The sequence below is a fragment of the Centroberyx affinis genome, unplaced genomic scaffold, assembly GCF_046629955.1.
Source record: "Centroberyx affinis isolate AG114_WGS23_722 - 3 ecotype Tasmania unplaced genomic scaffold, CSIRO-AGI_Caff_v1 ptg008733l_1, whole genome shotgun sequence".
Lineage (NCBI taxonomy): Eukaryota > Metazoa > Chordata > Actinopteri > Beryciformes > Berycidae > Centroberyx > Centroberyx affinis.
In genome coordinates this window covers 1,586-23,030 of record NW_027284297.1, presented here as the reverse complement: position 1 = coordinate 23,030, position 21,445 = coordinate 1,586, and the positions used below count along the sequence as shown (strand labels likewise).

Here is a 21,445-nt window from a genome sequence, read left to right as displayed (position 1 = left end):
TAGGTCAGGTTCTGATGAGATCCAGGTCAGGTTCTATTGCGGTCCAGGTCAGGTTCTACTGAGGTCCTGGCCAGGTTCTACTGGTTCTACTGGTCCTTCTGAGGTCCAGCTCAGGTGGTCAGTAGTAGTGATGTCATGTGGCTCCTCCCACAGGCGGTGGTCAGCAGCGTGTCTGGTTCCTACAGTCGGAACATCCAGTGGCAGAACAGCGAGGTTCTCCTGGTTCTCCTCCAGGCCCGGAGCAGAGGGTTCCTGATCAGACGGAGGCTGGAGGCTCGGCGGAACTTCCTCCAGACTCAGACTCCAGCCGCCATCACCATCCAGGTCTGAGACGGGTCACATGTTCAATGTTTGGTACAAAACTGTTTTCCTCGTCTGACCCGCCTCCTGTCAATCAAACCCAAACCAGACTCTTCCTCCTGCAGTCTGGAACTGCTGCTCTCTGCTTTACGGGACAAACTCCTAAAATACATATATATATAACACTAATATTTATATATATAACACTAACACTAATATTTATATATATATATAACACTAACACTAATATTTATATATATATATAACACTAATATTTAGACAGTTTGTTTCAGAATATTTACTGTGAAAAACAACCTGATAAAAGCTAGAAAACCATCTGCAGTGATGGAAACAGTCCAGTCACTGAACTGAAGTCTGGACTGTGCAGGTGCAGGCAGACTGTTGGCAGTCCTGTTCAAACATGATCAATAACCAAAAATATCTCCAACGATTTGGTAAAGCCTGGATTTCTCAGAGCCCGCTGAGAGCCTGCGAACACCACCGAGCAAGAAACCATATATCCATGTTTCAGCAGTGATATTAAATCAGTTATGACCAATCTGCAGCTGAGCGTTAGACATCACAAATCTAAATGACGGAAATTTAAAATGTAATTTTTCTTTGTATCTTGAATTGTGTGTGTGTGTGTGTGTGTGTGTGTGTGTGTGTGTGTGTGTGTGTGTGTGTGCAGTCCCACTGGAGGAGGTTTGTCCAGCAGAGGGCGTACAGACAGAGACTGCAGTTCCTCTACCAGAACTGGAGAGCTGTGGTGAAGGTAGGAACACACACTCACACACACACTCACACACACTCACACTCACACTCACACTCACTCACACACACACACACACTCACACACACTCACACTCACACTCACACTCACTCACACACTCACACACGCACACACACACACACACACACACTCTCACAGGTCTTGAACACAGTTCAATATAATGTCAGATTTTCTGTGTTCAGTGTCAACTCTTCTCTCCTCTCAGTCCAGCTGATTGTTTTCTCTCTGAAGTTCAAACCCTCCAACAGTTTAAAGGTTTCATGAAGCTCCACACATTAGTGAGGTGGACACTGATTGGTTTGGTTTGTTTTCCTGGTCGATCTGATTGGTTGTTGAGTCGGTGTGTGTCCAGGCTGGAGATCCATCCAGTCTGTTCCAGCCACCGTGTCCTGCAGAGGAACCAGGTTTCTGTCCTGTGTGCTGGACCCCCCTGACCCCCTGGACCCCCTGGACCCCCTGCAGGATGTGATGCGGTTCATCTTCTTGAATCTCGTGTCTGTTGTTTCAGATCCAGTCTGTGGTGAAGATGTGGCTGGTGAGGAGGAAGCACCGAGCTCGACTCGACTTCTTCAGACGGAACGTGAGTCTTCCTGCTCCTGCATGAAGAACTTTATTTAGATTTAATTTAATTTAATTACAGTGTCACACCATACTGGTCCCGGCCCAGATCAGTGACCACAACACAGAGTCCATGTTATCCATCTGCAGTTCACTGTCAGATTACATTACAGGCAAAGAAGTTCAGTATGACAGAATCCAAAATGTCCTTCAGGATCCTTCTGTCCTGTTAGAGAGTTCAGACCGAAGCAGCAGAGCACAGAGCAGAGAGACTGATGCAGACCGGCTCTGTCAGGACCAGCTGCTGCAGTTTAACCTTTACTCTGACCTTCTGCCTGTCTGTCTGCCTGTCTGCCTGTCTGCCTGTCTGTCTCTCTGTCTCTCTGTCTCTCTGCCTGCCTGTCTGCCTGTCTGCCTGTCTGCCTGTCTGCCTGTCTGTCTGTCTGTCTGTCTGTCTCTCTGTCTCTCTGCCTGTCTGTCTGTCTGCCTGTCTGCCTGTCTGCCTGTCTGTCTCTCTGTCTCTCTGTCTCTCTGCCTGTCTGTCTGCCTGCCTGTCTGTCTGTCTGCCTGTCTGTCTGCCTGTCTGTCTGTCTGTCTCTCTGTCTGTCTGCCTGTCTGTCTGCCTGTCTGTCTGTCTGTCTCTCTGCCTGTCTGTCTGCCTGTCTGCCTGTCTGCCTGTCTGCCTGTCTGTCTGTCTGTCTCTCTGTCTCTCTGCCTGTCTGTCTGCCTGTCTGTCTCTCTGTCTCTCTGTCTCTCTGTCTCTCTGCCTGTCTGTCTGCCTGCCTGTCTGTCTGTCTGCCTGTCTGTCTGCCTGTCTGTCTGTCTGTCTCTCTGTCTGTCTGCCTGTCTGTCTGCCTGTCTGTCTGTCTGTCTCTCTGTCTGCCTGTCTGTCTGCCTGCCTGTCTGTCTGCCTGTCTGCCTCTCTGTCTCTCTGTCTCTCTGTCGCTCTGTCTCTCTGTCTGTCTGTCTGTCTGCCTGTCTGCCTGTCTGCCTGTCTGTCTCTCTGCCTGTCTGTCTGTATTTCAGCAGTGATGCTCCACCACTGACATTAAAACATGTAACTGATCCTTCCTCTAAAACAGTGAAGTCTTAATGATTAAATGAATATTCATATTTATCATGCAGAGAAACGTTTTATCACTGAAACTGAGCTGAAGCTCTGCTGCTTCAGACTGGTGTGTTCAGGTCCAGGTGTGTTCAGGTCCAGGTGTGTTCAGGTCCGGGTGTGTTCAGGTCCGGGTGTGTTCAGGTCCGGGTGTGTTCAGGTCCTGCTGTGTTCAGGTCCAGGTGTGTTCAGGTCCTGCTGTGTTCAGGTCCTGGTGTCGTTCCTCTGTCTGACCACAGGTGGGCGCTGTCATCAGGATCCAGGCGTTCTTCAGAGCCAATCAGGCGCGAGAGGAGTACAGGATGCTGGGTAAGAACCTAACTCTTCTTCTCTGGTTGATTATGTTTCTTTTTGTCCTCTGATATTTTCATAATTTTTCTTGTTTTTTTTCACTGTGTAAATAAAGTTGCGTAATATGAATGACTGGCTATTACGCTATTGGCTATTACGTCCGACCGATAAGCCCCTCCCCTTCCTGTGTCAGTGCACTCGGCCACGCCCCCTCTGTCCGTGGTCAGGAAGTTCGTCCACCTGCTGGATCTGGGCGACGCCGACATCCGTCAGGAGGCGGAGCTTCAGCGGCTGAGGCAGGAAGTGATGCGCAGCATCCGCTCCAACCGCCAGCTGGAGGCCGACCTGGAGCTGATGGACCTGAAGATCGGCCTGCTGGTCCGCAACCGAGCCACGCTGCAGGTACCAAAGATCCTCTATATTTACAAGATGACTCACTCTGCCCTGCAGGTACCAACAAAGATCCTCTATATTCAGTAGGGTCGGTCAGATGGACGATACTCAGTCATCGCCCGCTGAGCAACATCGTGATTTAATTTATGCGCAGACATAAAATTTATTTTTAAATCTACCTTTGCTCCTGCCTTAGTAAATCAGGGGTTGAGTCTTTATTTGTATTTTAAAACTGAGGATTCAAACTCACCTACAGAGCGAACTGCGGTCAAACTGGGTTGTTTTGGGACGTCAACGCTATTCAAAAAAAAAAAAAAAAAACGCTAACGAGGCAAACATAGTGCTAACGAGGCTAGCGTAACGCTAACGAGCGTTATGTTAGCCTCGTTAGCACTAACGAGCGTGTCTCTGCAGGAAGTGGTGTCGCACTGTAAGAAGCTGACGAAGAAGAACAAGCAGCAGCTGGACGGACTGATGGAGCTGCAGAAGAAGAAAGGACTGAAGGTTCTGAGCAAAGAGAGGAGAGACCGACTGGAGGCTTACCAACACCTGTTCTACCTGCTGCAGGTCACACACACACACACACACACCTGTTCTACCTGCTGCAGGTCACACACACACACACACACACCTGTTCTACCTGCTGCAGGTCACACACACACACACACACACCTGTTCTACCTGCTGCAGGTCACACACACACACACACACACACACACACACACACCTGTTCTACCTGCTGCAGGTCACACACACACACAGAACACCCCCCAAAGCTCATCGAATTAGAGAATTATTTTTTCTTCTTCTTCTTCACTCTGCTCGTCACGCCCTCCGAACGATGTAATGAGTTCAGACCTGCTGCTCTCTGACATACTGACCTGTGTGTGTGTGTGTGTGTGTGTGTGTGTGTGTGGTCTCTCTCTCTGTGTCTGTCTGTCTGTGTGTGTGTGATGTGTGTGGTCTCTCTCTGTGTGTGTGTGTGGTCTCTCTGTGTGTGTGTGTGTGTGCAGACCCAGCCCCTGTACCTGGCCCAGCTGGTCTTCCTGATGCCTCAGAGCCGCTCCACCAGCTTCATGGAGATGTTGGTGTTCAGTGTGTTCAGCTACGGCTCCGACTGCAGGGAGGCCTTCCTGCTGCTGCAGCTGTTCACTGCTGCTCTGAGGGCCGAGATCAGGTGACCACACACACACACACACACACACACACACACTGCTGCTCTGCAGGCTGAGATCAGGTGACCACACACACAGACACACACACACACACACACACACACACACACACTGCTGCTCTGCAGGCTGAGATCAGGTGACCACACACACACACACACACACACACACACTTGCTTACTTGCTTATGGTCGTCCATTGAATCCGATGACGACGTCCACTTATGTCTTTTAACGGTGGGTTCTTTGATGGCTGAAGAGTCCAATCCTGGAGCCACATATTTTATTGTAGGTGGGGCATGTGTCAGTTGTGTCAGTTGTGTCAGTTGTAGTGGAGGTGGCAGTACTGGCAGCCATGGGTGTGTTCCTCCTGAGGCTCTGTTGCTGTCTTCTGGCGGTCTTCTTCTTCTCCAGCCTGTGAGCTCCGTCTAGGCAGCGCTGCCTCCAGGAGTTTCGGTCAGCAGCGGCATCCTCCAGGTCCTCGGGTCTGATGTTGCACCTCCTCAGTGAAGTCTTCATCTGGTCCTTGTACCTCTTCTTCTGCCCTCCTGCTGAGCGCCGGCCATGGTGTAACTGGCCATACAGCGCTCTGCGGGGCAGTGTAGTTGGACAGCCTCGTAGACGCAACCTTGGTGTGCGGGTGGAGATTCTTGTTCTGAAAGACCCGGCGCCGGAGTCTCCCAAAGGCAGCTGACGCTTGTCTGATCCGGTTTTGAATTTCATGGTCAATGCTGCGGTCCTCAGAAAGGATACTGCCCAGATATTTGAAGGATGGAGCTATTGTCAGTTGTTTGTGGTCAATGGTGAAGACGGGCAATGTGCTTGGAGTACTGGAACTCCATTGGCAGACCACTTCTGCCTTGGTGGTGTTGACAGACGGCCCCATCCTGCTGTAGGCCCTGAGAACCACAGCAAGGATGGACTGAAGGTCCTGTGGAGCCACAAGAGCACAGTCATCTGCGTACTGCGGCTCCAGGAGCCGCTCTCGGGACAGTTCGGTGGTTGCTTGGAGCCTCCTGATGTTGAAGAGGTTTCCAGTAGGTCTGCAGGATATGGTCATCACGATGTGAGCATGTGCAACAGTCACATCGCAGGACGTGTGATGTCAAGTAAGGCAAAGTAACACGTCAGGCTACAACTTTTTTACTGCTTGATACAAAAGGAAAACTTGCACGGTTCTCATTTTCCATGACTAATCTACAAGAGAAGTCTGTCTGATAACATAATTTACTCTGATTTAAGGGTTTGTTATCAGAGTAGTGTTTGTTATCTTTCCAGCTTTCGCGGCTCCGAACCGTAGTTGGGAAGCCTCTGGTGTTGTGCTAGCCTGTTTTAGCTTAGCCTGGCTCGTAGCTGATAACAAGATTTTTACTAAAGAGTCCGGACCAACTCTGCAGTGGAGCTGGCACTTTATTTCGGTACAGCAGCGAACATAATGCACGGCCTCTCTGTGACGTTCTCTTTTCTAACTATGCTAACTTTACTTAGCATCCTGCAGCTCACTCTGGCTGCGGCTAAAAACACTCTCACTTCCTGCTATGTCACCCTGCAGGTTACCCACAAGGCCACCTTCTTAAAGGGGCAAGGCTTGATAGAGCTATTCAAGTCATTTGGTGAAAATTCCTGTATTTTTTCATATCGCAATATATATCTCAGAAAAAAAATATTGCAATGTCAGTTTTTTCCAATATCGTGCAGCTCTAGTTTCCATCCAGTCTGAAGTCCACTGCAACACCACTGCTGTCCTCAAGCTCCTTATGGAGAAGCTGGGTGACACATAGGAGGAAGATGTTGAAGAGTACAGGTGCCAGGACACACCCCTGTCTTACCCCTCTGCGTACAGGGAAAGACACTCTTGTCCTCCAATGGTCACACGAGCCGTCGTCCCATCATGGAACTGGCAGAGGATGCTAACAAATTTGGCTGGGCAGCCAAACCTGACAAGCAGACTCCACAGAAGCTCCCTGTTGACAGTGTCAGAGGCTTTAGAGAGGTCGATAAAGGCCATGAAGAGGTCCTGATGTTGTTCCCGGCACTTTTCCTGAAGTTGCCGTGCTGTAAAGATCATGTCGACCGTACTCCTGTTCTTCCTAAACCCGCACTGTGACTCAGGTAGCATTGACTCTGATGTTATTGATCAGCCTCTGTAGCGTCACCTCGGCCAGGACCTTGCCAGCAACAGCAAGGCGTGATATTCCCCCACTGTTGCCACAAATGGACTTGTCACCCGTATTTTTGTAGATGGTGACGATGTTGGCGTCCCTCCACTGTTGGGGTATGCTCTCATCTGTCCAGGCCTTGGTAATGTACTGATGGAGAGTTCTTGTGCAGAGGTACCCTCCCTGCTTCAGTAGTTCTGCAGGGATGCTGTCAGTGCCAGGGGAGTTGTTGTTCTTTAAAGCACGGACAGCTGCTAGAACCTCCATGAAGGTTGGCGGCTGGCTGAGGTCATGGATGGGGGGCGTTCAGGCAGTTCTTCCAGCATGGTGTGGTCAGCAGGAGAGTGTTGGTTGAGTAGGGCATCAAAGTGCTCAGCCCACCTCAACAGGATCCGGTTTTGGTCCTTCAAAAGTGTGAGACCATCTGCTGTTTTCAGGGGGTGACAGAGCAGTTTTTTGGGCCATAGATGTTTTTTACAGAATTGTAGAAATTGTGCATGTCATTTCTGTCTGCATACATTTGTATCTCATGAGCTTTACTTGTCCACCATTCATGTTGCAGGGTCAGCATGGTCTTTTGAACTTCCCTGTGAGCTCCCTGCCACTGCTGCCTAGTTGAGTTGGATGAGGGAGTGTTTAAGGTTTATTTAAGGTTGCCCTGTGCGCTTTGTGCATGTTGTCCAGAAATTTCTTGATGGTGTCTGAGTTGTCGTCAAACCAGTCTTGATGCTTTTTGCCTCTGTAGCCAATGGTTTGAGCTGCTGACGGTGACATCACCTGGTACCAGAGATCAGCCAATAGCAGAAGGCCTTTCAGCTGCTGCTGTTCAGTTCCTCTGTAACTCCGACTTAATCGTCTGTGTGTCTTTGTTAATAAAGTTTTGTCGTGGCAGGCTGAAGGTGGAGCGGCCGCAGGACGTCTGTGTGTCTTTGTTAATAAAGTTTTGTCGTGGCAGGCTGAAGGTGGAGCGGCCGCAGGACGTCTGTGTGTCTTTGTTAATAAAGTTTTGTCGTGGCAGGCTGAAGGTGGAGCGGCCGCAGGACGTTGTCACCGGAAACCCGACGGTCATCAAGCTGCTGGTGAGTTTCTACCGGCAGGGGCGGGGCCTGGGCGCCCTGCGGGGGGCGCTGGGCCCGGCCCTGCAGGACATCCTGCAGGAGCGTGACATCAGCATCAGGACCGACCCGCTGGACGTCTATAAGACCTGGATCAACCAGACCGAGAGCCAGACCGGGACCAAGAGGTGCACACACACACACACACACACACACACACACACACACACACACACGCACACACACACACACACACACACACAGAGTTCCTCTGCAGTCTGAAGCTGTAACAGATGATCCCCCCCCCCCCCCCCCAGCTCTCTGCCGTATGATGTCACCCCCTCAGACGCTCTGTCTCACCCGGAGGTGCAGCGCCGCCTCGACGTCTCCATCATCAACCTGAAGAACCTGACCGACCGCGTCTTCAGCGCCATCAGCTCCAGCCTGCACCACCTGCCGTACGTCAAACCCCCACCTGTCTGTCAAACCCCCACCTGTCTGTCAAACCCCCACCTGTCTGTCAAACCCCCACCTGTCTGTCAAACCCCCACCTGTCTGTCAAACTGTCCCCGGCAACAACCGACTGCAACTCAGCAATCTGCGGTTGCTTAGTTGCAGTCGGCTGGACGGTGAAGACAGTTGACCTCACTGCATGCTAACTGTTTAGCTCACTGTGTTCAGTGGAGGCTAACAGCTAGCTTAGCATCAGGACTCAATACAGTAAATACACACACAACATACAACTTTGGAAATGAATTATATTTGACAGTTTTTGTGTGTGTGTGTGTGTGTGTGTGTGTGTGTGTGTGTGTGTGTGTGTGTGTGTGTGTGTGTGTGTGTGTGTGTGTGTGTGTGTGTGTGTGTGTGTGTGTGTGTGTGTGTGTGTGTGTGTGTGTGTGTGTGTGTGTGTGTGTGTGTGTGTGTGTGTGTGTGTGTGTGTGTGTGTGTGTGTGCAGATATGGTTTGCGCTACACAGCCAAGGTGCTGAGAGACTCGCTGAGGGCCAAGTTTCCTGGAGCCAGTGAAGACGAGCTGTACAAGGTAGAACCCAGTAGAACAGTGTTATACTGAACTGGTCAGCTGCAGTAGAACCCAGTAGAACAGTGTTATACTGAACTGGTCAGCTGCAGTAGAACCCAGTAGAACAGTGTTATACTGAACTGGTCAGCTGCAGTAGAACCCAGTAGAACAGTGTTGAACTGGTCAGCTGCAGTAGAACCCAGTAGAACAGTGTTGAACTGGTCAGCTGCAGTAGAACCCAGTAGAACAGTGTTATACTGAACTGGTCAGCTGCAGTAGAACCCAGTAGAACAGTGTTGTGTTCTCTGCAGATCGTGGGGAACCTGGTGTATTATCGCTACATGAACCCGGCCATCGTGGCTCCTGATGGTTTCGATGTGGTGGATTTCTCCGCCGGCTCCGCCTTGTTGCCGGAGCAACGGCGCCTCCTGGGCTCCATCGCCCGCATGCTGCAGCACGCCGCCGCCAACAAGCGTTTCCACGGCGACGGGCCGCACCTCCGCTCCCTCAACGACTACATCGGCCAAACGCACGCCAAGTTCAGGTCAGCTGCTGCTCTGTGGGTGTTAGGTCACATGACCTGACAGGCTGTGGGCGGGGCCAGAGGCTCCGCCCACAGCCTGTCAGAACACAGTCGCCACGTCAGCCGTCCTCCATCTTGTCTCTGAGTCGTTTCTTCAGATCAAAGCTGTAGAGAACTGAAGCTGAGCGGCTGAATCGGCTTCTCCATTTTGAATTGTTCTTTAACTTTAATCACATCAGTAGGGAAACAAGGAAGCTGAAACCTGATTGGCTGTTGATGGTGAAAAGTTCAGCTGACGGCTTGTTGAACATCCAATCAGCAGCTGGGTTTCCCGGACTGACGCTGACCTGGTTTTGTCTTTAATCCTCTCCTGGTTCCTGTCCTGGTTCCTGTCCTGGTTCCTGTCCTGGTTCCTGTCCTGGTTCCTGTCCTGGTTCTGGTCCTGGTCCTGGTCCTGGTCCCGGCCTGCAGGCGGTACCTGCAGGCGGTCTGCGACGTCCCGGAGCCGCAGGAGCGCTTCAACATGGACGAATACTCGGAGCTGATCATCGTCAACAAACCCGTCGTCTTCATCTCCGTCAGCGAGCTGCTCAACACGCACCAGGTCTGCAGAACTCTGTCCGGTCCGGATCTACGGTCCAGATTCACTACAGACAGACCGACTCAGACTGACACACAGACTTCATCATGAGCTTGGATCAGTCAGTTTACTCTGCAGACATGATGTCATGGCTTCAGACAGAGCGGGGTGGGAGCTGATGCAGGCGGACTGACAGACTTTATCACAGGGTTCCTACGCAGGTCTGGAAAGTCTGGAAAAGTATTAAAAATGAATTTGATCATTTCCAGGTCTTGAATAGTTTGGGAATTTGAAAAAATGTCTGGAAAAGTATGGAAAATGTTGCGGTTCAGGTCCGATACACACATCATTCTAGCTTTTATGTTGTTGTAGAGCCACTTTGAGTCCACAGGTTTTGTTGATGTGCAGAATAATGTTCAGATAGAGGGACGCTCTTATTACCCAGCCGCTGTCAGCTGCATTATATCAAATACCCACCAACATCACATCCGGTCAAGAACATAGGGTCTGGGAAAAATATGGAATTTTAAAATGGAAAACATGTAGGAACCCTGCCAATCATCTCACATATTCTGATATTTGTGGCTGTGAAGAACAATCTTCATCTATACAGTGATATGACCTAGTTAGCAGGGGAAAGATGTCTATCTGTGTAAATCATATTGAACACCAGACAAAATCTTCAAAACAAATCAAGGTCTGGAAAAAGGATGGAATTTTTTAATTTAAAATGTGCAGGAACCCTGTTATTAAAGAGGAACTAAACCCAAAACCCTCTAAACCCAAAACCCTCTGAACCGCCTGCAGTCCGCCACACTTCATGTGACTGGAACTAAACATCATGACTTTATCTACAGAGGGTTTGATGGACAGATGTTTACTGTGTTAGATGTTGTGGATCAGACGGTCTTTGTCTCTGTCTGTTGTCCAGCTGCTGTTGGAGCATCAGGAGGTTTTGTGTCCCGACCCGTCCGACCCGCTGAGAGTCCTGCTGCAGGAGCTGGGACCGGTCCAGAGTCTGCAGGAGCTGCTGGGTCAGTACTGGGACCGGGACCGGGACTGATACTGGGGCCGCCGGTACGTGATGTGATGTGTACTCTCAGTGATGTGAAGGTTCTCTGGTTCTGTGGTTTGTTCTGCAGGAGATCCGGCAGCAGATCCTGGATCAGACTGCAGTAAGACTGAAGTCTCTCTGACTCTCACCAGCAAGTTCGACGTTTTCCAGGATTCTGAGGAGCCGGACGCCAGAGGGCTGGTCCTCAGGTAGCTTCACCTGCTAGCCTGTTAGCTTCACCTGCTAGCCTGTTAGCTTCACCCGCTAGCCTGTTAGCTTCACCTGCTAGCCTGTTAGCTTCACCTGCTAGCCTGTTAGCTGCACCTGCTAGCCTGTTAGCTTTAGCTGTTAGCTGCACCTGCTAGCCTGTTAGCTTCACCTGCTAGCCTGTTAGCTTCACCTGCTAGCCTGTTAGCTTCACCCGCTAGCCTGTTAGCTTCAGCTGTTAGCTTCACCTGCTAGCCTGTTAGCTTCACCTGCTAGCCTGTTAGCTTCAGCTGTTAGCTTCACCTGCTAGCCTGTTAGCTTCACCTGCTAGCCTGTTAGCTTCACCTGCTAGCCTGTTAGCTTCACCTGCTAGCCTGTTAGCTTCACCTGCTAGCCTGTTAGCTTCACCTGCTAGCCTCTTAGCTTCACCTGTTCACACTTTGTAGTTAAGTAGAATACAAATTGCACTTAGTAGTTGTTATTTATGTGTGTGTGTGTGTGTGTGTGTGTGTGTGTGTGTGTGTGTGTTGCAGCACCAAGCAGCTGATCATTGATGTGATCCGGACTCAGCCAGGTGACACTCTGAGTGAAGTGCTGAGGGAGTCTGCCTCGCACCACCAGGTACACACACACACACACACACTCTCTCTCTCTCTTACTCACTCACTCACTCACACACACACACACACACTCTCACACACTCACACACACACACACACACACACACACACTCTCTCTCTCTCTTACTCACTCATTCACTCACACACACACACACACACACACAACACACTCACAGGTAAAAAGTGCTCTGTTAAAAAACAGATGAGATACTCAGCTGTTCCACTTCCTGTTTAAACCCCAGGAAGTGCAGCATGATTGGCTGATGCAGCGGCGCGCCCGGCAGGACGCTCGCACGCCCGAAAAGATGAAGAGGAACCAGTCGCTGGTCGCCGACGGCAACCTGAGTCTGGAGGAGAAGAAGAGGAAGATCGTGAGGAGTCTTCGTCGTCTGGAGGGGCTGAAGGTCCTCACCCCCCCACACACACACACACAGATCCTGCAGATGATCGCCAAGGTACACACACACACACACACACACACACACACACACACACACACACCTTCTGGAAACATGATTTCTTTGGAGTTTGATTAGTTTCTGTTGTAGTTCTGTAGTGAAGAGGTATGAACTGGTTCTGATGGTTCCAGTCTGGTCAGTTAACTGGTGCTGCCCCCCCCCCCCCCCCACAGGACATTCGTTACCAGCGTCTGCACCGTCAGCGGCGGGGGGCGGAGCTTGTTAAGCTCCGTCAGACACTCATCAGCCTCCAGGCCAAGAGCAGCTTCCACAGCGAGCAGATCGACTACTACAGACATTACATCACTTCCTGTCTGGACAACCTCACCGCCAACAGGTACACACACACACACACACACACACACACACACAGGGGATCCTGTTGCTGTGTGTGATGTGGTTTCTCATCTGAACCAGGCTGACAGATCCAGTTTAACTTTAACCCTCCAGACTCCAGTAGAATTCTAGAATGTTGCTGCAGTTCACTGGGAATTCACTTAAATCTGCATTTTCTTGCTCATTCCAAACAAACAGCTCTATCTCAAAAATAAAAAGAAATTGACAATCACAAGTTTTTCCATTTTAAAAAAACCCCACAACTTTCCCTTTAATTTGGTACCAAATACATGGCAGAGTGATGCAGGGCGTCTCCTTCAGTGTCAACATTCACAGTCTGACAACAAAACAACGATAAGCTTTCAAAATCCATACAAAACCTCCAGAGCTTCAGCCCACAGTAATCAGATCAGACAGTAACAGTCAACAAACAAATATGGAAAAAGTCTCCAGACTCATATGGATCAAAGTCTCTGGACCCGGTCAGTCCTCCTCCAGACTCTTCGGCCTCTGCCTCAGGAAGCTCCTGCTGTGAGTGAAGCTGATCTTCTGTCTTGTTTTATCAGTGAGAACAAGAGATTTCCATCAGAAGACTTCAGCTCACATCGTCTTCCTGACTTCTCTCTGCACCCGGCGGGTCAGGTTCAGTCTCACAGCATCTGACAGCTTCCAGAAGGTTTTAACAGCCGGACTCTCAGTGAAGACGTTTTTAGATCTACAGCTGGAGGACGACTAAACCCGGGAAAATCAAACGTCTCGGTGTCACCAGATAAATTTTCTGGTTCCGGTTCATCGATGACAACTTGAAGTTTATAAACAAAGCTGATAATTTGATTTTCAGTTTTTGGTACATTTTAAACGATTTAAAAATGACAGGCGCTCTCGGGAGCTATGGAGTGTCGAGGGTTAATAAACTGATTTGATTCTGTTTGAAGTATTTCTGTTCCTGTCAGTCTGAGTCAGCTGACCACAGCAGGCCGGTCCGCTCTCCTTCACAATGTTTTCCAAAACCTGTAATATCGACTTTTAACCACAAGAGGGCGAGCTACACTGCCATGTCGATGTCATGTATGTTCAGGCAGGTTAAACATGTGACAGACGGTGATGACATCATGGTTCTGCGTCGTGCGTCTCAGACCGAGACAGAGGCTGAGTGTCAAAACCTGGAACGCCAAGTCGAGACTCGTGTTCTTGTGGAGAACGTTCTTCTCGTGACAGTGAGCACAGAGAAGCTTCCTGACTGTGTGTCAGATGATTAATGAAGACACACAGCTGTTAACCGGCTCTGTGTTCACTCACTGTCGCAATGCATCTTGGGGCTTTCAATTTGTTCTCGTGGGTCAAGTCTCCATCTGATGCATCCTCGATATTTTGAGGTTCGCAAGGAAACTTCCGGAGTTTCTATCTCTCCTCCGTCTGTCGTTCTTTTGATTTGGAATGGTTCTTCAGCGGTTGGATATTACACAAGAACGCACAAGAACACGTATTGATAATCATCCAGTATCTGGACATGAAGACTGACCACATACACACTGCTGGAATCCTCATTTTACTGGCTGAAAAACTGTCAGTCATCACTATGATGAACTGCCATTGGCTGGCTGTGTGCTGGGGAGTTGGGTTGAAAATTGAAAACTAAAATAACATGTTGAATGTGAGAAACACGCTGCGTAGAAAGAGTTCTGTGGCAGACCGGCTCATGATGATGAATCCAGAGCAGACAGTGTAGGAAGGTAAACCGGTGTCACTCCGCATCAAACCGGTTCAACCAGAAACCGGCAAGCCAGCAAAATTCAGATCAGAATTAAAATCATCCAGTGTGACCTGGGCTTAAACCCTGAGCTTCAGTCTGGACCTCTGACATCATCCTCTGACATCATTTACCACCACAACACACACCTGAAGACTAGATGTTACACCTGGTCAGTGAGACAGACTGTTACCTGTCAGTCAGAGGAACTTGATGCTCTGGAGGAGATTCTTTTTAGATTTAGCTTCCAGATACATTTCTGTTTGATTTCTGCTGTCCGTCATGATGAATAAAATCCACAGTTTACCAAACTGTAAATACACACACACAAACACCTGTCTGTTGTGATTGGCCATGTCCTGCAGTAAGGTGACCAATAAGAAGGCAGCAGAGAGCAGAGGGAAGAAGAAGCCGCCCACTCTGACCTACAGCGCCACCCGGCTGCAGGAGAAGGGAGTTCTGCTGGAGATAGAAGACCTGCCAGTCACACAGTGAGCACATACACACACACATGCACACAGTGACAACACAAACACACATGCACACACATACATGAACACCATCTCAACTTCATCATAACACATCATAACACCATCAAACACCATGCCACACCATGTCAACATCATGTAACACCATCAAACATCATGTACCACCATCAAACATCATGTAACACCATCAAACATCATGTAACACCATCAAACATCATGTACCACCATCAAACATCATGTACCACCATCAAACATCATGTACCACCATCAAACATCATGTAACACCATCAAACATCATGTAACACCATCAAACATCATGTACCACCATCAAACATCATGTACCACCATCAAACATCATGTACCACCATCAAACATCATGTAACACCATCAAACATCATGTAACACCATCAAACATCATGTACCACCATCAAACATCATGTACCACCATCAAACATCATGTAACACCATCAAACATCATGTACCACCATCAAACATCATGTAACACCATCAAACATCATGTACCACCATCAAACATCATGTACCACCATCAAACATCATGTACCACCATCAAACATCATGTACCACCATCAAACATCATGTAACACCATCAAACATCATGTACCACCATCAAACATCATGTAACACCATCAAACATCATGTCAACATCATGTAACACCATCAAACATCATGTCAACATCATGTCAACATCATGTAACACCATCAAACATCATGTAACACCATCAAACATCATGTCAACATCATGTAACACCATCAAACATCATGTCAACATCATGTCAACATCATGTAACACCATCAAACATCATGTAACACCATCAAACATCATGTCAACATCATGTAACACCATCAAACATCATGTCAACATCATGTCAACATCATGTAACACCATCAAACATCATGTCAACATCATGTAACACCATCAAACATCATGTCAACATCATGTCAACATCATGTAACACCATCAAACATCATGTCAACATCATGTAACATCATGTCAACATCATGTAACATCATGTCAACATCATGTCAACATCATGTAACACCATCAAACATCATGTAACACCATCAAACATCATGTCAACATCATGTAACATCATGTAACATCATGTCAACATCATGTAACATCATGTCAACATCATGTAACATCATGTCAACATCATGTCAACATCATGTCAACATCATGTAACATCATGTCAACATCATGTCAACATCATGTCAACATCATGTAACATCATGTCAACATCATGTAACATCATGTCAACATCATGTCAACATCATGTCAACATCATGTCAACATCATGTAACATCATGTCAACATGTCAACATCATGTCAACATCATGTAACATCATGTCAACATCATGTAACACCATCAAACATCATGTCAACATCATGTCAACATCATGTCAACATCATGTCAACATCATGTAACATCATGTCAACATCATGTCAACATCATGTAACATCATGTCATCATGTCAACATCATGTCAACATCATGTAACATCATGTCAACATGTCAACATCATGTCAACATCATGTCAACATCATGTAACATCATGTCAACATCATGTCAACATCATGTAACACCATGTCAACATCATGTAACATCATGTAACATCATGTCATCATGTCAACATCATGTCAACATCATGTAACATCATGTCATCATGTCAACATCATGTCAACATCATGTAACATCATGTCAACATGTCAACATCATGTCAACATCATGTCAACATCATGTAACATCATGTCAACATCATGTCAACATCATGTAACACCATGTCAACATCATGTAACATCATGTAACATCATGTCATCATGTCAACATCATGTCAACATCATGTCACATCATGTCAACATGTCAACATCATGTAACACCATATCAGCTTCTCTTCTGGTTCTGAGGAATCGAGCTCATCAGTCAGATGAATCTCAACACTTTTCAGACTGTTCCAGTGTGAACAGAGAGTTGGTGACCTTTAACCCCACAGACCTCCCACTCCCCTCTGTAGAGAAGCCTGTTGGCAGATAAAGACTCAACTGAACGGAACCGAACTGAACTGAACTGAACTGAACTCTTCCAGGTTTAAGAACGTGGTGTTCGACATTGTTCCCGGACCGGAGAGAGGAAGTTTCCAGGTCAAAACTCGCTTCCTGGGCGTCGACATGGAGGAGTTCCCCCTCAAATACCAGGTAAGCACTGGGTCCAGTACCAGGTAAACACTGGGTCCAGTACCAGGGAAACACTGGGTCCAGTACCAGGTAAACACTGGGTCCAGTACCAGGTAAACACTGGGTCCAGTACCAGGGAAACACTGGGTCCAGTACCAGGGAAACACTGGGTCAAGCCAGAATAAATAAGCAGCAGGTGTAACTTGATTAAATCAGAATCATAAATGTGTTTTCTGCTGCTTGGCCTCCAGCAGTTTTATCGCACAACACTTTCTTATTTAAACCATTTTAACTAGTGATGAACTAATTATTGAAGCAGAATATTTTATATTTGAAATCACATTTCCAGCGTTTCAGCTGGACCAGTATCTCCAGGTTTCAGACTCTTCTCTGTTCAGCCCAGATTCTGCTGAAACAAGCACACTGAATTATTAATGAGCCTCTCCTTTTATGGAAATCTCCATATTTAATGCTGTGCAGCTGTAATGCAGCAGATGATCCGCTTTCTGAAACTGAAGCTGCTGATATTCAATATTTTTACATCTGACCAAAAAGCCAAAAAAACAAAATCTGGATGATTACACAGTTTTATAGTGTTGAATATTCCTGATCATGTTAATACAGATAGAATACAATAAAGCTATTGGTCAAAAAGTATAAGGTCAAATGAAAAAGACTGAACAACCAATGATAGTTATAGTTCAGCACTTTAAGGAGAGGCGGAATAAGAACCGAGCACCAAGTTATTCTGTCAGTTTCTGTGGGATCTGGGTGGAAACACAAGAAGTTACTTCAGATGTAAATAAGGGTCAAAGGTCACAGAGGAATGTTGCTCAGTATAGGTCAGCAGACCCACATTGACCTGTGTGATATGAAAGTTTCATAGTACAATTATATTGACCAAAATTATCTCAATATACATTGTTATCTTGATAAATATTAAGAAGACAAACTTTAAAAATAGCACTGTAAAATACTTCAGTCACTTAAAAACAACTTTTTTCTTAAAAAAACAAAATTATAGAGTTACAGACTGTAAGGTGAGTTGTAAACAACACAAATAAAAATCCAAATAACAGCTTCTGAAATAAAGTCAAATAAAGTGTGTGGTGTGTGTGTGTGTGTATGTGTGTATGTGCAGGACCTGCTGCAGCTGCAGTATGAAGGTGTGGCGGTGATGAAGATGTTTGACAAGGCGAAGATCAACGTCAACCTCCTCATCTTCCTGCTCAATAAGAAGTTCTTCAAGAAATGAACCGAGTGAAGCATCTTCCTTCAGAGGGATCCTTCTTCGTGCTCTCCTATCTCTGTTTATATCTCACTACATTATACAGAGTGAACCATCTTCCTGCATTCCTATCTCTGTTTATATCTCACTACATTATACAGAGTGAACCATCTCAATTAACTTTTTGATCATGAATATTTAATGAGTTGTATTTACAGTCTGTTAGTTTGGGTTTTTAAAGGGAAATGGGAGTTAAACACTGATTCAGGATCAGTGGTGGAATCTGTTGATCTCTATTGGTCAGACTGCTGTCAGTAGAATAACAGACGGCATGAGGAAGTGGACAGAAATGTGTTGAATTGAGTTCTGTGGTTTCAGCAGTTTGACCTTTGACCTTCTGTCTGAGCAGCTTCACCTGGAGGGATTTTACATTTTAGCCTTTATTATAAATTTACATAAACACACACACACACACACACAGCTGTTTGTTATATTTGATCTCTTATTGTAAGTGTCAACACTCAGAAAATCTAATCAGATGTAGTTTGGTCCAAAGCAGACACCGTACTGTCCGCTGCGGGGCCCTGACCTCACCGGGTTGACCTTTGACCTCACTGAGGCTCGGCCTGAGCCGAGGCTGTCGGCCAATCAGCAGGCGGCGGCTCAGGAACCGAACCTGATCTGGGATCTGTAAATATTTTCCTGTCTGTCTGTCAGTTTTTCTTCTCTTCAGTTTGTTGATGTGAGTGAAAAGTTTTATATTTTTATTTCTGAAACTTTTTAACTCGTTTTATTGTTTCACCAATAAATGTTTGAATGTTTTCAGAAGTTGAGACTTTTTATTTATTTCTATTCAGTATTTTATCAACAGATTCACATGAATCTGCTGTGACATCATCATGTTTACACATCATGTCACATGACAACAAACCGGATTTAAAAATGTAATTTAATCAGTCAATCTTAAAGTCAGCTGTGATAATATGATGATATTATAATAATATGCAGATTCTTCACTCTGCACTTAAGAATGAAATGTTTTTTATTTACAACAAACTTAATTTAAATCAAATCTCAAAGTGCGAGAAGAAAAGAAAGAAAAGTCCAGTCCAGTTTGTTTCTGCTGCTCAACAATCAATAACAACAAGCTGATCAATAACAACAAGCTGATCAATAACAACAAGCTGATCAATACAGTCTGCAACAATAAAACTGATAAAACAAAAGAAGAGTCAGGAAGTTCACTGTTTCCAGTCACATCTAAACATATTAAACATATTCCTTTAATATTCCTATAAAGAGCGTGGTGGTTCTCACCCTGGGGGTCGGGACCCCCCAGGCGGTCACTGAATAATTTGTTTATGTGATAAAAAAAAAACATTTATAGTATCGTAATTTATTATCGTCTATTTTTTCTCTAGCTTTTGCTTTTTTCTTGTGAAGAACTTCAGTTCCCAGAATCCTCCTGGTTCCTGTTCTCCTGCCAGACCAGCAGGCTGAGAACCGAGTTCCACTGTGTGGTTCTCCTGGTTCTTCATGTTCTCTCTGCAGCTCTGTTCATCTGACCAGCAGACACTTCAGATGAGAACAGGTTCCTCAGTCAGACCGGTAGACCGGTTCTCCCAGTAAGACCAGTAGACCGGTTCTCCCAGTCAGACCAGTAGACCGGTTCTCCCAGTCAGGCCAGTAGCCCTCTGCAGTACCGGTTTCTGCCGCTGGCGGCGTGGCGCTGCTCAGCTCAGTCTGTTAACATGGGATCAATAAACTGATGGATTTATCAGACTGATTACAGATAAATTCATGTGATCAATATGAACAGAATTTATTAATGTTTAAATGTTTAATTTTGTCTGGAAGAGAAATTAAAATCGTCACTTCTGAAAAGACAAAAACCTTCTAATGAGAACCAGAAGAGACTGAAGACTGCGGACTCTGGATCTGTAGGAGGATCAAATATTATAATATTCTCATTAATAAAACTGTTCAGTGATCTGATCTGGAGTCAGATTTCATATTTATACAAATAGGAAACTCTAAGGCGCTGTGTCGCTCCTCTCTCTCTCTCTCTCTCTCTCTCTCTCTCTCTCTCTGTGTGTGTGTGTGTCTCTCTCTCTCTCGCTCTCTCTCTCTCTCTCTCTCTCTCTGTCTCTCTCTCTCTCTCTCTCTCTCTCTCTCTCTCTCTCTCTCTCTCTCTCTCTTTCTCTCCCCTCCTCCGACAACAACAACAACAGCGGACCTGAGGGAGGCCCGTCACCGACACCACCGACCAGTACCCAGCCTGAACCAGTACCGGTCGGATCTGATCCCGGACCGGAGCAGCGGGCGGCAGCGGACCGAGGTGAGGCCATGTTCTGGTTCTGGTTAGTCCGGTTCGACTGGTTCTGACCCGGTAATTGAGACACAATTGATCAGCGACTGATCAGATCGATATGATCAATATCTGCTTCGTGGCTTTATGTGAATAAACAAAACGTTACATTGTATCTGTCAGTTTATTGTTATTGATCCAGTGGAACAACACGAGATGTTTATTGATACACAAACCGAATCAGGTGATCGATCAGTCGGTACCGGGGCAGAAGACCTCAGACCGTTTCTACTAAACTGGTTTGGTTTTAACGGTCCAGTAAAATCAGTAAAGTCCCGCTTATCAATAACAATGCAATATCTGTCAATTTCATTCCTCAGTAATATCTGAAATGTTATAGAGTATTGATTATTGAAGTATTGATTACTGAGGTGAAGCTTCTGTTTGGTTCCATGAGATTTAAAGTGAAGCTTCTTCAGTCTCTCTGATCCGGTAGAACCAGGAACCTGATGACGATGATGAAGATGAAGATGATGTTTCATACTTCTGACAGTTCGGTTCTGAAAGGAAACATCATGTGGACTGGAGGGGTTTCCTTGTTTTTTGAGGGTACTGCATGTTCCACTGGTTCCACTGGTTCTACTGGTTCTGCTGGTTCCACTGGTTCCACTGGTTCTACTTGTTCTGCTGGTTCTGCTGGTTCCACTGGTTCCACTGGTTCTGCTGTTTCTGCTGGTTCCACTGGTTCTACTTGTTCTACTGGTTCTGCTGGTTCTGCTGGTTCTACTGGTTCCACTGGTTCCACTGGTTCCACTGGTTCTGCTGGTTCTACTGTTTCTGCTGGTTCCACTGGTT

General features: G+C 46.8%; 1 protein-coding gene across 1 annotated transcript; it reads left to right on the top strand.

Annotated features, from left to right (window-relative positions):
- Positions 1-287: 287 nt before the first annotated feature.
- LOC139640232 (ras GTPase-activating-like protein IQGAP3) lies at positions 288-19,081 on the top strand. The gene is made up of 20 exons (XM_071514411.1): positions 288-324; positions 992-1,075; positions 1,602-1,673; positions 2,996-3,065; positions 3,241-3,449; positions 3,855-4,007; positions 4,454-4,617; positions 7,789-8,013; positions 8,143-8,283; positions 8,782-8,866; positions 9,157-9,389; positions 9,840-9,972; positions 10,880-10,982; positions 11,091-11,211; positions 11,743-11,830; positions 12,072-12,284; positions 12,461-12,624; positions 14,739-14,864; positions 16,967-17,075; positions 18,196-19,081. The coding sequence occupies exons 3-20, from the start codon at positions 1,620-1,622 to the stop codon at positions 18,307-18,309; spliced, it is 2,505 nt and encodes an 834-aa protein (XP_071370512.1). The 5' UTR covers positions 288-324; positions 992-1,075; positions 1,602-1,619; the 3' UTR covers positions 18,310-19,081.
- Positions 19,082-21,445: the final 2,364 nt, after the last annotated feature.